Below are 12370 nucleotides of genomic sequence, written 5' to 3'. Positions count from 1 at the left end.
GTTTCAGGTACTGTTTTGAGACTGTCCATAGACTTGGGAGTATATAATTCTGAATACACTTGAAAAATATTTCTTGCTTTATTTTAGTTCTAATGCACTCTCTTGCCTACTCCCTCAACTGAACTGATCTCTTCTTTAAAAGCCTGATCTCTTCTTGTTTGTTATGGAGCTTGAAATAGACAATAGAAGATGAATCATCTGGTATGTAGGTAAAAGGCAGTATACAGCAGAGAGCTTTATATGGCTCTCAAGTCCAAATTTCTTTCTGAAAAACATTCAAGAAGTACTTGAGACTTTCTAGGTCTACTGGTGAAATGAATGCTACTTAAAAACGCTGTTCTCGCAAAATGAGTATGTAAGAGACATGATGCCAGGAACTCTTATGTGCCTAACTGAAGATGCTCAGAAATCCTTTGGAAAACTGTAATTAATTGGTGGTTAGCTAGAAAATTGGCAGGATATTGAAGCAAGGAAGTCTGACTGGCTGGTACTTAGAGAGCTGGCCCACCTCTCCTCTGTTCTCAGCAATGCGCTCCCACACGTGGCATTGTGCTGGCATCTGGGGTTGTTCGATGCCGGTAAGGAACTAAACCATTAGAAAACAAATTATGTTTGGTGTTTTTGGTTGTTTAAGGTAATTTTCTGTTGGTGTAGTTCCTTGGCTCACCTTGCAGGGAAATGCATCTGTTTTATCAGAGAGGGGCAGATCTTTCGGCTCTGTGTCAGAGGGATGGCACTGCAGCCAGGAAAAGGGAGGAGGGAATAGGTTCTCCCTACTTAGTGGCAATGACTGCTTAAGAAATTAGAGAGTTTTCTTCTGTGATCTTGCATTTAAAATTCTGAATTCTTCGTGTGGTAGCCTTTATTACAACACATGTCATTGTCTGGGGATATGTCTTTAGTTTTTTTGCTGTTAAGCTCCATAATACCGTTCAATACCATATTTTAATTGGTCCTTAATTATTGAGGTTTTTCCATCAGACGAAGTTCAAGAAATTATGATAGACAGTTTTCATTCATAGTGTGTCCTCTATGTTTCTGCTTTTCTGAATAACTTGTGTATTATTTAATATATTAAAAGTTAATACCTGCTGTATTCCAGCTGCGTTTGCTTTCAGGGGTGTTGGTATATCTGTGTAATGCTCTTGAATTACGATGGAAAAAACTTATCAATTGAAGTTTCCTGTTGTATATAATCAGTAGATATTGGTACCTCTGTATTTGTGCTGTGAGTTTCATATATATATTTATATATATGAACTATACATATATAGTTCTGAACACAACTTTAAACGTTAGATACAGGAACCTGTAGAAATCTAATTGGTTCTTAATAATCTGGAGTAGTTGATATCCTGTGTAGTAGAGTGATAGGGCTAATGAAACTACTAATCATCATTTGAGGGTGTAGATAGAAACTAAAATCGGCTTAAGTCTAGCAGAATATTTAATTTGGGTTTTTTGTCTTCTGGAAGTCTACATATGTTGCTCAGAGCCCAGTGAGGCTTTGGGGCAGTATCTGTTTTCTCCATGTTACAGCTGAATATGCAATCTTATTTATAGTTTATTTGAATGTTTTATATGTAGAATATTAGAAAATATAAATAATGAAGAGTTGACTGTTTTATATGGCTTTGACAACTTCAGCTATTTTGTATTTATGATTTTGCGTTTTAGGAAAGAAAATAATGCTAAAGAAGCAACCATTTCCCTGAAGTTCAGGTTTTCAGGCTCGCTGCCATTATGGGTAAGTCTTGTGTGTAACGCGTATAATAATTTGATTCAGAAACATTCCATTTCTATTGAAGACTGAAAACATTAATGTAATACAATTCCTACGAAATGCGTACTTTGGCTGTGTAACTCAATGTAACGTCTACATGAAAGGCAGTGTTCGGCTGCTTTGCTAGTATTCAAAATACTTCTAATTTTTCTGTTGGAATATAGCAATTTTCCCTCACTGTGTGATAACTTAAAAATCCAAGTATAAGAAATTGAGATTCATGGTATTGAGGTACTGAGCAATATTTTCTGTGGTCTGAATGGCAATGGCTGTTGGGAAAAAAAGAACACAGTATATATGAAATAATTTTATCATTGTCTTGTATCATTGCAGTGCAAAGGCAGGACTGTGTAGGCTCTAACTGTGTTTTTCTAAATATGTGGCATATTTGTATTACTTTTAAATTTGATATAAATTTTGTGAGTTGTACATGCTTTTTAATGAGTTGACCATGTCTTCATCTCTTCCTGGTACTCACTCTCAAAAAACCAAACCAAACAAAAATCCCCAACAAACCAACCACATGAACAAAACATGTACATTTTTTTTATAACTTCTTTTTATTTTTTATTACTATCCTAGTTTTGTCCTAACCTCATGCTTAATAATAAAGTAGTTGAATCTAGGAATACAACTCTTTAGATTTGTGATATTCTTCAGCGTTTTGTGTGAGAGATGACTATTGAATCATATTGGATATTCAGTAAACTTTATAGACTCTTTGTCACAATGCTTTGATTTCCTTTGTATGAAGTATGCTTCCCTGGTGAATGTTGGGAATTAAACCTGTTCCAGCCAGCTGCTAAAAGAACAATTTTTTTTTTTTCCTCACTGAGCTGCAAGAATACTTTCAGTTCTGCCATTATATATTGCTAGTAAGACTTGCAGTTATAGATTTGCGTATCTTAGTAGAGTTATGAATGATGACAGCATGAGTAGTGATCAAGGTTACCAACTTGATCAAGGTTGACCAACTTTCTGATCCATTAGGAATCTGTTAAATTAGAACACTGAAATAACACAATTTCCAGATTTGACGAATATATTTGGTTATATTTTAATAGAGTGTGAAGGAATTCTCATCATTGCTGAATACCTGGAACGTTTGTTTGCTGATTTTAATGCTGAGTTCTTCTCAGATCTATGTTTGAGAAATACTGTTCTTTGTAAATCACAGCACTTACCTATGAATTCTTCAACAGACTTATCCGTTGTGAATTAGCGTGAAGGCATACAATCAGCACCTTTTGTAGATAAATTTTGTTATCCAGTGCTCTAGATGCATGTTGAGTGTAGTACTGTTGCTGTGACAATGAATTGATACAAGATATTAGTGACAAATACATTTCCTGTAATGATGGATGTACAGGCTTTTGAGCTCCTAAGTGCTTTCCTGGCTAAAGGAGCATCTGAGTTCCAAGGCAGACTTTTTTCTAGTGTGACCTCAGGCCATCACAGCTGCAGCAGATCATCAGCTGCATCCTGGGCTGCATCTGAAGCAGTGTGGCCAGCAGGTCAAGGGAGATGATTCTCCCCCTCTACTCTACTCTCGTGAGATCCCACCTGCGTCCAGCTCTGGGGCCCCCAATGTAAGAAGGACATGGACCTGTTGGAGAGTCCAGACGAGGGCCGTGAAGATAATCAGAGGGCTGGAGCACCTCTCCTATGAGGACAGGCTGAGAGAGTTGGGGCTGTTAGCCAGGAGAAGAGAAGGCTCCAGGGAGACCTTATAGCAGTCTTCCAGTACTTAAAGAGGGCGTACAAGAAAGCTGAGGAGGGACTTTTGACAAGGGCATGTAGTGATAGAACAAGGGTAATGGCTTTAAACTGGAAGGGGATAGATTTAGATGAGATATAAGGAAGAAGTTCTTTCCTGTGAGGATCGTGAGGCACTGGCACAGGTTGCCCGGGGAAGTTGTGAATGCCCCATCCCTGGAAGTGTTCAAGGCCAGGTTGGAAGGGGCTTTGAGCGACCAGGTCTAGTGGAAGATGTCCCTGCACATGGCAGGTGGGTTGGAACAAGGTGATCTTTAAGGTCCCTTCCAACCAAAACCATTCTATGATTCATGATTTTGTGATTTAGGATTTTGTGTGAACTTGAAATCTAAGCTGTGTAGCACTCCTGTGCCTAAATTGTTGCCTGGATTCAGTGCTTCTTTTTCTTCTTGTGAATTACTCTTGTAAGCCCTAAAAAGAACCCCTACATCTGCTGTCCTGGAAAAGTTCTGTGGTGTGGTTTCTTTTGGATTTTTTTTCTTTTGTTTTTTTTTCTTTTGTTTTTTTTTTGGTTTTTTTTTTGTTTGTTTGTTTTTTGTTTTTTTTTTTGTTTGGGGTTTCTTTTGGGTTTTTTTGTTGTTGTTGTTTTGGGGTTTTTTTTAATGACTTTGTAGGCCTTCAGCGGGTGCACAAACACTGGAGGTGTTCCTCTAGGACTCTGTGTTTCCTACCTGCATGACTGTATGTGTTTAGGATAGAGAAAAAAAAATTACTCAAATGTACTTGCTTTTCTTTATTTTACGAATTGGATGGAGGGATACTATGATTTCTAGTTAACATGTCATCCATGGACGTTATTTGAAACAAAGTAGATAATTTTTTTCTACACTTTCTCTTATTAACACAGCCTGCAGTTCTGTAGGGCTGTCAATCTCTGTTACGACTTCAGTTTTTTTAAACCTGCCATTTTAGTGCATTTACTAAGCTATTTATTTTCTTAAGCACTGTTAATGATACATAAAATAAAAATGTTTGCAGTGTGTCAGTATTTTTTTTTTTCATTTGCCAATTGCATATTGAAGTGTAATATGGACTTTTAGATTTTAGAATGATGCCTACCTAATTGTGAAATGAGACAGTAATGCACTTTGAGTGTAACAGTCATTTACACTTCTTTTATCTGGTCTTTTTCTCTGACCAGATGAACAGCAAGCTTTGAATTCAATCATGCAGGATTTGGCTGTGCTTCATAAGGCCAGTCGTCCTGTATTGCCCCAGCAAGAAACAGGAAAACCAAAGTCATCTTCGCCTAAAAAACAGGTAATCTTTAATATCCTTACTAGCTATTGAACATGGAATGTCCTGCTGTGACTTCTATAATTATTTTTCTTGCCAGACCAGTGAGCATACCAGAATGAGCTATCAGTCTCCCCCATGTGCTGCCATTTTCTTTGTTCATATTCATAAATTAGCAGCAAAATGAAATGGTAGCATTTCAGACCAGATCATAGCGTACGCTTAAATGACTCCGATCCTGATAAACTGAAGATCATATTTTAAAGTATCAAGGTGTGCTAGCATGTCTTATGAATGCTTCTTTAGAATGAATTTTGTAGGTGTGCTAGATTGCCCAGTTGTCAGCTATGTCATACTAAAGAATGTTAGTACAGCAGCAGAAAGGTACTTAAGGTCCTTTACTGCATCTTTGGCCTCAATTTTTTGCTTGTTTATGTGGTGGAAATGTGAGTTCTTTTCAGTTCTGTTTTTTTTCTGCAGCTACTGCATACAGATGGAAGAGTAGTAAATACTTAGCTGAGGGGCGTGAACTACAGTACGGAGAGATTAGGCAAGGAGAGGATGTGGATTTTCACCCAAATTGTTGTAATAGCCCTATTGAATTAGCTGTATGTTTTATTTGATTAGATCCTTAATTGACAATTCGATATTTCATGAAACTTCATTTTGTGCAGTCATGTTTTAGCCTGTTAAAGAACAAAGTATTTGGATATATTTGGCTCTTAAACTGTCAAAAACTGATGTCTACATCGTCTTAATTCTGTGCTTTAAAAGCTGTAAGAGTTTAGTGTACAACACAATGGTGCTTTGCTAGTGTCATATAACTCACTGCTGAGCTGTGACTTTAGACGTGGAAGTAATGTGCATATATGATCCAATATGATTTGAATATAATAAATGTTTAGAAAATTAGAAGAAATATATGTAGTGATGAGAGAGAAATAAACGTTTATCATTCTGTTTAAATTTGTGAATTTTGAAAGTAATCACTTGTGAATCAATTAATTCTTTTGGAAGATATGACGTTGTTTGGATATAATCTCTGTGATTGAATGCAGTTTTTTTTTTTTTTCTTCAATAGTTGCTAATACAATTTGATTCTTAAAATTATTATTTTGAAAATCTTACAATTATGATTTTTTTTTTTTACAGATATTTACAGATATCTTTGTTATTGGGAAATTGCTTGCATGAATGCTGGTTTAATTACATGTGTGGGTTTCAGTCTTTTCCAACCTAAACAATTCTATGATTCCATGGTAATGCTTCTGAAACAAGATAATGTTTCTTAAGCCTGGAATGCTCAGCTCTGAAATGTACATAAAAAACCTGTTCTGGTAGCTAAAAATACCTGCCTGTTCGTGATAGAGAATTCTTTGGTAATCAATTCCATGCTGAATTTGAAATCATGTATCTGTTAGAATATTAAAATATATTGCTAGAAAATAAAGTCTTTGCTTTTACAGAAGCATTTATTGTACTTCAGAATAATTAAAAAAAAAAAAAATTACAGTTTAAGCCTCTATCAGATACCTCTGCAGAAAGTTTGTTAAAATGCTTGATATATCAGAAAGGATAGAAAATAAATATGGAATGCCTAAGGATTTTACTTCTCGTATATGATTATTGAATGAAATTTCATGGCCTTCATTAAAGGAGGTGGTAATAAACTAATAGTGGTCCCTTTATCTCTTTTCTTACAGAACGATGTTAGAGTCAAATTTGAACATCGAGGTGAAAAAAGGTACACAGGAAGCAGTCTTGTCTTAATTATTTATAGAATTTTGTTGGAATCCTATCATAAAGTTTCAAATAAACTGTAAGATACTTCGGCATTTATGTATACTTAAAGCTCACATTTTAAATTGTGTTAATATCAAAATTAAAGCTCAAACCAAATACGGTCAGATAGCTGAAACACTTTGAACAGTTTGGATTGTACTTTGGAGGAAACAGTGTGAGAACTGTAATAGGAAAACTTATTAGAATTTGAGAGATTGTTTTCATTGACAATTTTGGATAATCAGTCAAAATTTATTTTTGTTTTATATGATAGAGGTGAATGATGTACATGCTTAGAGTATACAGACGTCTGTGTCTCTATCTCTGCTCGAAAGCTTTTAGAGAAATCAATCTAAATTCTGTGCAGAACCGGTTTGCAGACAACTCATTTTGCCTGCTTATCTCTTTCTCAAAGTATAAACCTTCATTGTACGTACAGAGAAATGGTTATAGAATAAGATATTTGAAAATACTCAGAAAAAAGTAAATAATATCTTGGTCATTCTATTTGTCAGTAGAAATGCCAAATTCCTTAGGTAAAGATTGCTTTGGAATGAAACCTATGCTACTTCTTGGCAGTCTGTAGTGTGATGTGCGATACATGAGCTCGTATCCATGCTGATTGCAATATGTGCCCTCTGTTTACGTGGGGTAGTAAAATAGCAGTGAGTTCACTAGGTATTAACATTCCTCAGCTTCTTTCTATCACTTTTCTGAACATCATATGTAACAGTGCATCAGTAATGGTTAAGTGCTATAAGTAATTTGGAGGAAGTAAGTATTTTCAAAAGCTTTGAAAACTGAGGACCTTTCTACCTAGCAATTGCTTGTGAAATAAGCGGAAGCATGGATTTAAAACAGAGTGCTAGTGCATTTTTTGTAGCTCATCTTAATTCGCTTTCATGGTGGCTTAAGTTAAACAATTCAGTATGAATATAAGTATAAAGTGTGTGGACAGATACCTTTCCCAAGCTTTTATGTTGATGGGCCTAGCTCTGTTTTGGGCTGTCCCAAGTAACTTGAGCCTGTCGCCCAGGGGTACTGGGCAGCCGAGGCTAATTGCTCAGCAAAAATTATAACGCTTTTGTTGCCTGAGCATGTAGATCTAAAGATACAATAATGAAATGATGCAAGCAAAATAAGTTATGCTATGGCTTTCTCGCTATTTTTTAAAAAGGGAAGTGGAAAAGAGAAGTAATTCCAGAGATTCTTTTGTTACCAAGGTTCATGCGCTATGATGGGCAGAGCTCCAGGCTTGCTTGTTAACCACAGTGAGAATTGATGTTTGTTTTTTTTTTTTTTTTTTAAAGATGTTATTTTTTCAAAATAATTTCTAGTTGGAAGTGGCCTAGTTTCTAGCCTCATTTTAGTAAGAAATATTCTTCCGTTACCAGTGTACCAATTGAAACTCTGAGAAAAGGGACACTTATCCTTTGCTAATTTTTCTGCTTCACAAAATTTGAGTGCTCTTTCTTTTTTTGAATGTGAATTGAATGTACCTCAGTAGCTTGGACACTTCTAAAAACTTATGTTTTGTGTAATGGTGTTTTGTCTCAAATAATACAATAGTTTTCTGTAGTAAAAGTTCAGTTACAGGCATTTTGCGCTGTTTGGTTTGATGAGACATTCAGTTAAAGGAAAATCTGAGTCGTTGACCTACAACTGCACCTTTCTCACAGGTGCACACTTGAAGCACAGTTAGTGATGGACTCAGCAGTCTCAGCATGTAATTCATTATGGTAAAGATGGTGACATTTAGTTACCTTCCTTAGATGAGAGAGTCTCCTGGATGTCCAAAAAATAGGGACTGTAGAAGTAATTACTTCCTGATGCTTATGCTTGTCAGGCTGTGATACTCCATTGTCTTAGTTTTCTAAAGTAAAAACTTTTAGAGGTTTCCAAGAATTTGCCTCTTTAATGGAGGCATGCAAAGCTTTAGATTAAGAAAGAAGCCATATGCAAACAAGTAAAATAGTCATAATGAGATCTGATTTTATGTGTCATTATCCCTTATAACTTTTTCACTGCTTTTCTCTCTTTTTTTTTTTTTTTAATTGACTCAGGATATGGAGGACAGTGAATAAAGCATAGCCTCTTACAGTCCTTTTAGCAATAAATTTAATTATAAGATTGCTCTTAAGTAATGACTTACTAGATTTTCCTAAGTAATGGACAAAGTTTTTTTTTATAAATTAAATTGTGTTTCAGGATCCTGCAATTACCAAGGCCTGTTAAACTTGAAGATCTTGCAGATAAAGCTAAAGTTGCTTTTGGACAGACTATGGATTTACATTACAGCAATAATGAGGTAATATTCTGTGTCTTGTAATTTCTCTGTGACTTGCAAGCTGATTATTTTAAGTAGTGAGAACCAATCCTGTGAAAAAAATTTACTCCTGTGGCAAAACCCTAGGTTTCTAATGTGTATATTCTCAAATATGGAAGGCTTGTCTAAATTAGGATAGGCAGGAGGTGCATGAAATGTTTTCCAAGGAGAGTTGTGTCTTAATGAGTCATATCTCAGACATGATTCGGATTGGGTAAATTGTCTTTTTCCTCTGACACAGACCTGTTGTGTGAATTTGGGAAAGTCTTTACCTCTTTGAGCTTTGTTGTGTTTGTAAATTTGAAATAACATTTATCCTTCCTTGTACACTTTTTTTTTCTTTAAGGATTTATCTTGTTAGGTAATTGCTAGAATGTTGCACTTAGTAATGTTTGGATTCGAGAACTAGGCTTAGCTGTTGCTCCTCTTAAAATGGCTGGTTCACAAAGATTTCTTGGGAACAGTGCTAGTGCCATCACACCACTTATGCCTGATCAAGAGTACTTCCAGCTTTCCCTTAGAAGTAGAGATGGAATTATTAATAGGAAATATATTTACAGATGCAGAATCGATTCTCAGGAGTTAGTTGTGGTTTTTGCTTTGAGTCAGCAAAGTGCTTGCAGGATTATTTGTGTGCTTGCTTATTCACAACATAGTTGCTATATCTAATCTGCATCTTTGCAGAAGAATATTAAGTTGTACATATGTAAAGCGGTTACTCCTTCATTGTGAAGAGTTGTTCCACCATGCTGTCCCTGTTGAAGGCATCTGAAGGAAGACATTTAAGATGGAACTTTTTGTGGCAACTTGAAGTATCATTTAATAAATTTTATTTTCAAGTTGTTTGGAATGAAAGGAAAGATAGCGTCAGTTTATGTGTTTCTCTGCATTTGACTTCCTCACTTCTTTCTTGTGTCCTGTTTAAGACACCTTTTATAATTATTTTTTTTTCTTTTTTTCCCTTTTTTTGTAGCTTGTAATTCCATTAACCACACAGGATGACCTGGACAAAGCTGTTGAACTGCTTGACCGTAGTGTTCATATGAAAAGTCTCAAGATATTACTTGTAATACATGGAAATACACAGGTATCAGTTGACATGCTAAATGTCTTTTTCCTTGTTTTTTTTTTTTTTATTGAAGTATAATTTGTATCTTTTCTTAAAGATGACATTTTTCCAATTGAAAATATTACTGATTATTTCTTCAGTTCACTTTAAGAAAGTGTTAGCATTTTGTATTGACCTGGTTTTAACTTTTTCCTAGATACAATTCCTCTCTCTTTGTATGTATTCCCTACAGTGCTAAAAAGTGTTCCTTAATGGGACGATGATATGATACAAACTTGAGAAGCACATAGAATTTTAAGTAACTGTAGTTATTTGAAACTACTCTTTAAGTCATATGCTGGTGACACTCATTTGTTGCAAGTTATGTGTTTGTTGTAGTGAACAGTAGCAGTGGACTATAAGCTAAATACAGAGTTATTTTGGTATCATCTATCACAGCACAGCCGTGATAGTGATAGGATTTATATACTAGTACATATTTTAAAGTATTTTTAAATACTAAATGAGCTACTAAAATACATGAATTTTTATATAAATTGGCAAGCTTCTTTTCAACTCCTTGAAAAAAGGAATGTGCTGCAGAAAGCCTTTAAAAGTTTGCAAAGTATTTTCATTGTCAGGAATATGAAGTAATAACTGCAGTTTGTAATATGTATGCATTTTCAGTCACCCAATGTAAATAATGTGGAACCCTTGCCCTCACTGGAAGATTTAGATAATACAGTGTTTGGTGTGACAGACAGAAAAAGGCGACTGTCTGTAATAGGTAAGCTACATATTTCAATAGCTTTAATTGTAAAAACTTTTCCTTTGTAATATTCTCTTCATGGAGACCTTGCTCTCAACACATACTGTTTGAATTTCTCTTACTTATTAATGGCTCTTCTTGCTATAGAGTTTGGACTCAGGGGAATAGATTTTGAATTTAAGTCAGAGGTGGATTAAATATATATAATACAGAAAATTAACTAAGAAACACCACAAGTTAATAAATCTGTGTAGAATTATTTGAGGTAACTGATGGGTATCCTAAAAAGTTGATATTAGTACTCCCCTTTATTTCCAGATACAGGAATGAGTTACTGAAAAATCTGTTTATACGGCAATGCATTTCCTTGCTTACTTTAGGACTCTCATATTTTTTTAATCTTAGTGTATGAACATTTCAGATATTTTGGCACTGATACAATCTTTTTGCCCATTAGTGTTTTAAAGTTGGTGTGATGATAACTTCCAAATTTAATTATGAAACTAGGGAGTTTAATGAGTAATTTTTCATACAATTTAACTAATCTATTATGTATTTATTATGAATAGAGGTATTCGTGTTCTTGCAGATATAGTAGTCTAGAAAGAAAAACTGAAATTATCAAGAGCTGTAAAGGATTAGTTGACATGGGTGGAGATGTTTGGATTTCTGATTTGTTTCAAAAGAAGAAATTTACCTAGCCAGAAATACGGGCAAATTATATTTCTGTTCCTATATAATTAAAATTCTCTTTAATGCCATTGAGGCAACCCTGTCCTGAATTTTTAGTAATTCCTGGACTACAGATTTTAAATGCTGTATGTAAGTTTTGTATGGCCTAGGCACTTGGGAAATTTCTAAAGCAAGAAGTGATCCAGACATGCTCAGTGCCTATGAAGCATTTGAATAAAGCCCCTGGATTCTGGATTAGTGAAGAGACTCTAACTATCCCTTTTCTTTCAAAAGGTTCTAATACTCGTGATAGGAGTTCACCTCCCCCAGGATACATTCCAGATGAGTTGCATCAGGTGGCCCGAAATGGGTCCTTCACCAGTATCAACAGTGAAGGTGAATTCATTCCAGAAAGTATGGATCAGGTACATGTGTGATTTATTAAAATTCAAGTTTTTGTTTCATTTATGAAATACTCCTGTTCAAGAAGGAGATGGAATTGTTAGAACAAACAACTAAAAAAATTATGACAACCCTACAAAATGTGATTTGTGAGAGAAGGTTAAAATAATTGTGGTTGTTTAGTCCTGTAGAACCTGTTTTTTCTCTGCAAGTCTCTTTAGTTATTTAAATATGTTGCTACAAGGAGAAAGATAATATTCTTAATTTCCATGATAGAGTGAGGTAATGATAGATATAAGTTACAGCAAGAGACGTCTACATTAGAAAGCACACAAACCTTAATTTTATTGCGAAGGATATGTAAGCAAGGCCAGTTTTACAGCTTTTCCAGGTACTCAGAGGAGGTTTTAAAGAGAAGTTTGGGTCTGTCAGAATTATTTGGACTCCATTCATACTGTGTTGGGGTAGAAGCAAGGGGGCCTGGTATAAATAAGCTCTGAAATACTTTTCCCAGTCACATTTTTTTAGGGAGTGACAAATATATGCTATTGTATTCTCCTTATTCACCTGCATTAT

At 35.1% G+C, this 12370-nt stretch overlaps 1 protein-coding gene across 2 annotated transcripts in view; it reads left to right on the top strand.

Annotated features, from left to right (window-relative positions):
* The window catches only part of MAP3K2 (mitogen-activated protein kinase kinase kinase 2), a 54145-nt gene that overhangs the window by 17209 nt on the left and 24566 nt on the right, over positions 1-12370 (top strand). Inside the window, exons 2-8 of one of the 2 annotated variants that reach the window (XM_086750640.1) lie at positions 1678-1747; positions 4701-4819; positions 6499-6539; positions 8786-8885; positions 9877-9990; positions 10639-10738; positions 11687-11817. In XM_086750640.1, the coding sequence (XP_086606766.1) occupies positions 1744-1747; positions 4701-4819; positions 6499-6539; positions 8786-8885; positions 9877-9990; positions 10639-10738; positions 11687-11817 (609 nt within the window). In that variant the 5' untranslated portion in view covers positions 1678-1743. Of the gene's footprint in view, positions 1-1677; positions 1748-4700; positions 4820-5950; positions 6055-6498; positions 6540-8785; positions 8886-9876; positions 9991-10638; positions 10739-11686; positions 11818-12370 lie in introns of those variants that run through there. The other variant, XM_086750641.1, reaches the window with a different exon arrangement.

The sequence above is a fragment of the Chlamydotis macqueenii genome, chromosome 6, assembly GCF_036417535.1.
Source record: "Chlamydotis macqueenii isolate bChlMac1 chromosome 6, bChlMac1.mat, whole genome shotgun sequence".
NCBI classification, from domain to species: domain Eukaryota; kingdom Metazoa; phylum Chordata; class Aves; order Otidiformes; family Otididae; genus Chlamydotis; species Chlamydotis macqueenii.
This window is presented reverse-complemented; position numbering and strand designations above follow the sequence as displayed.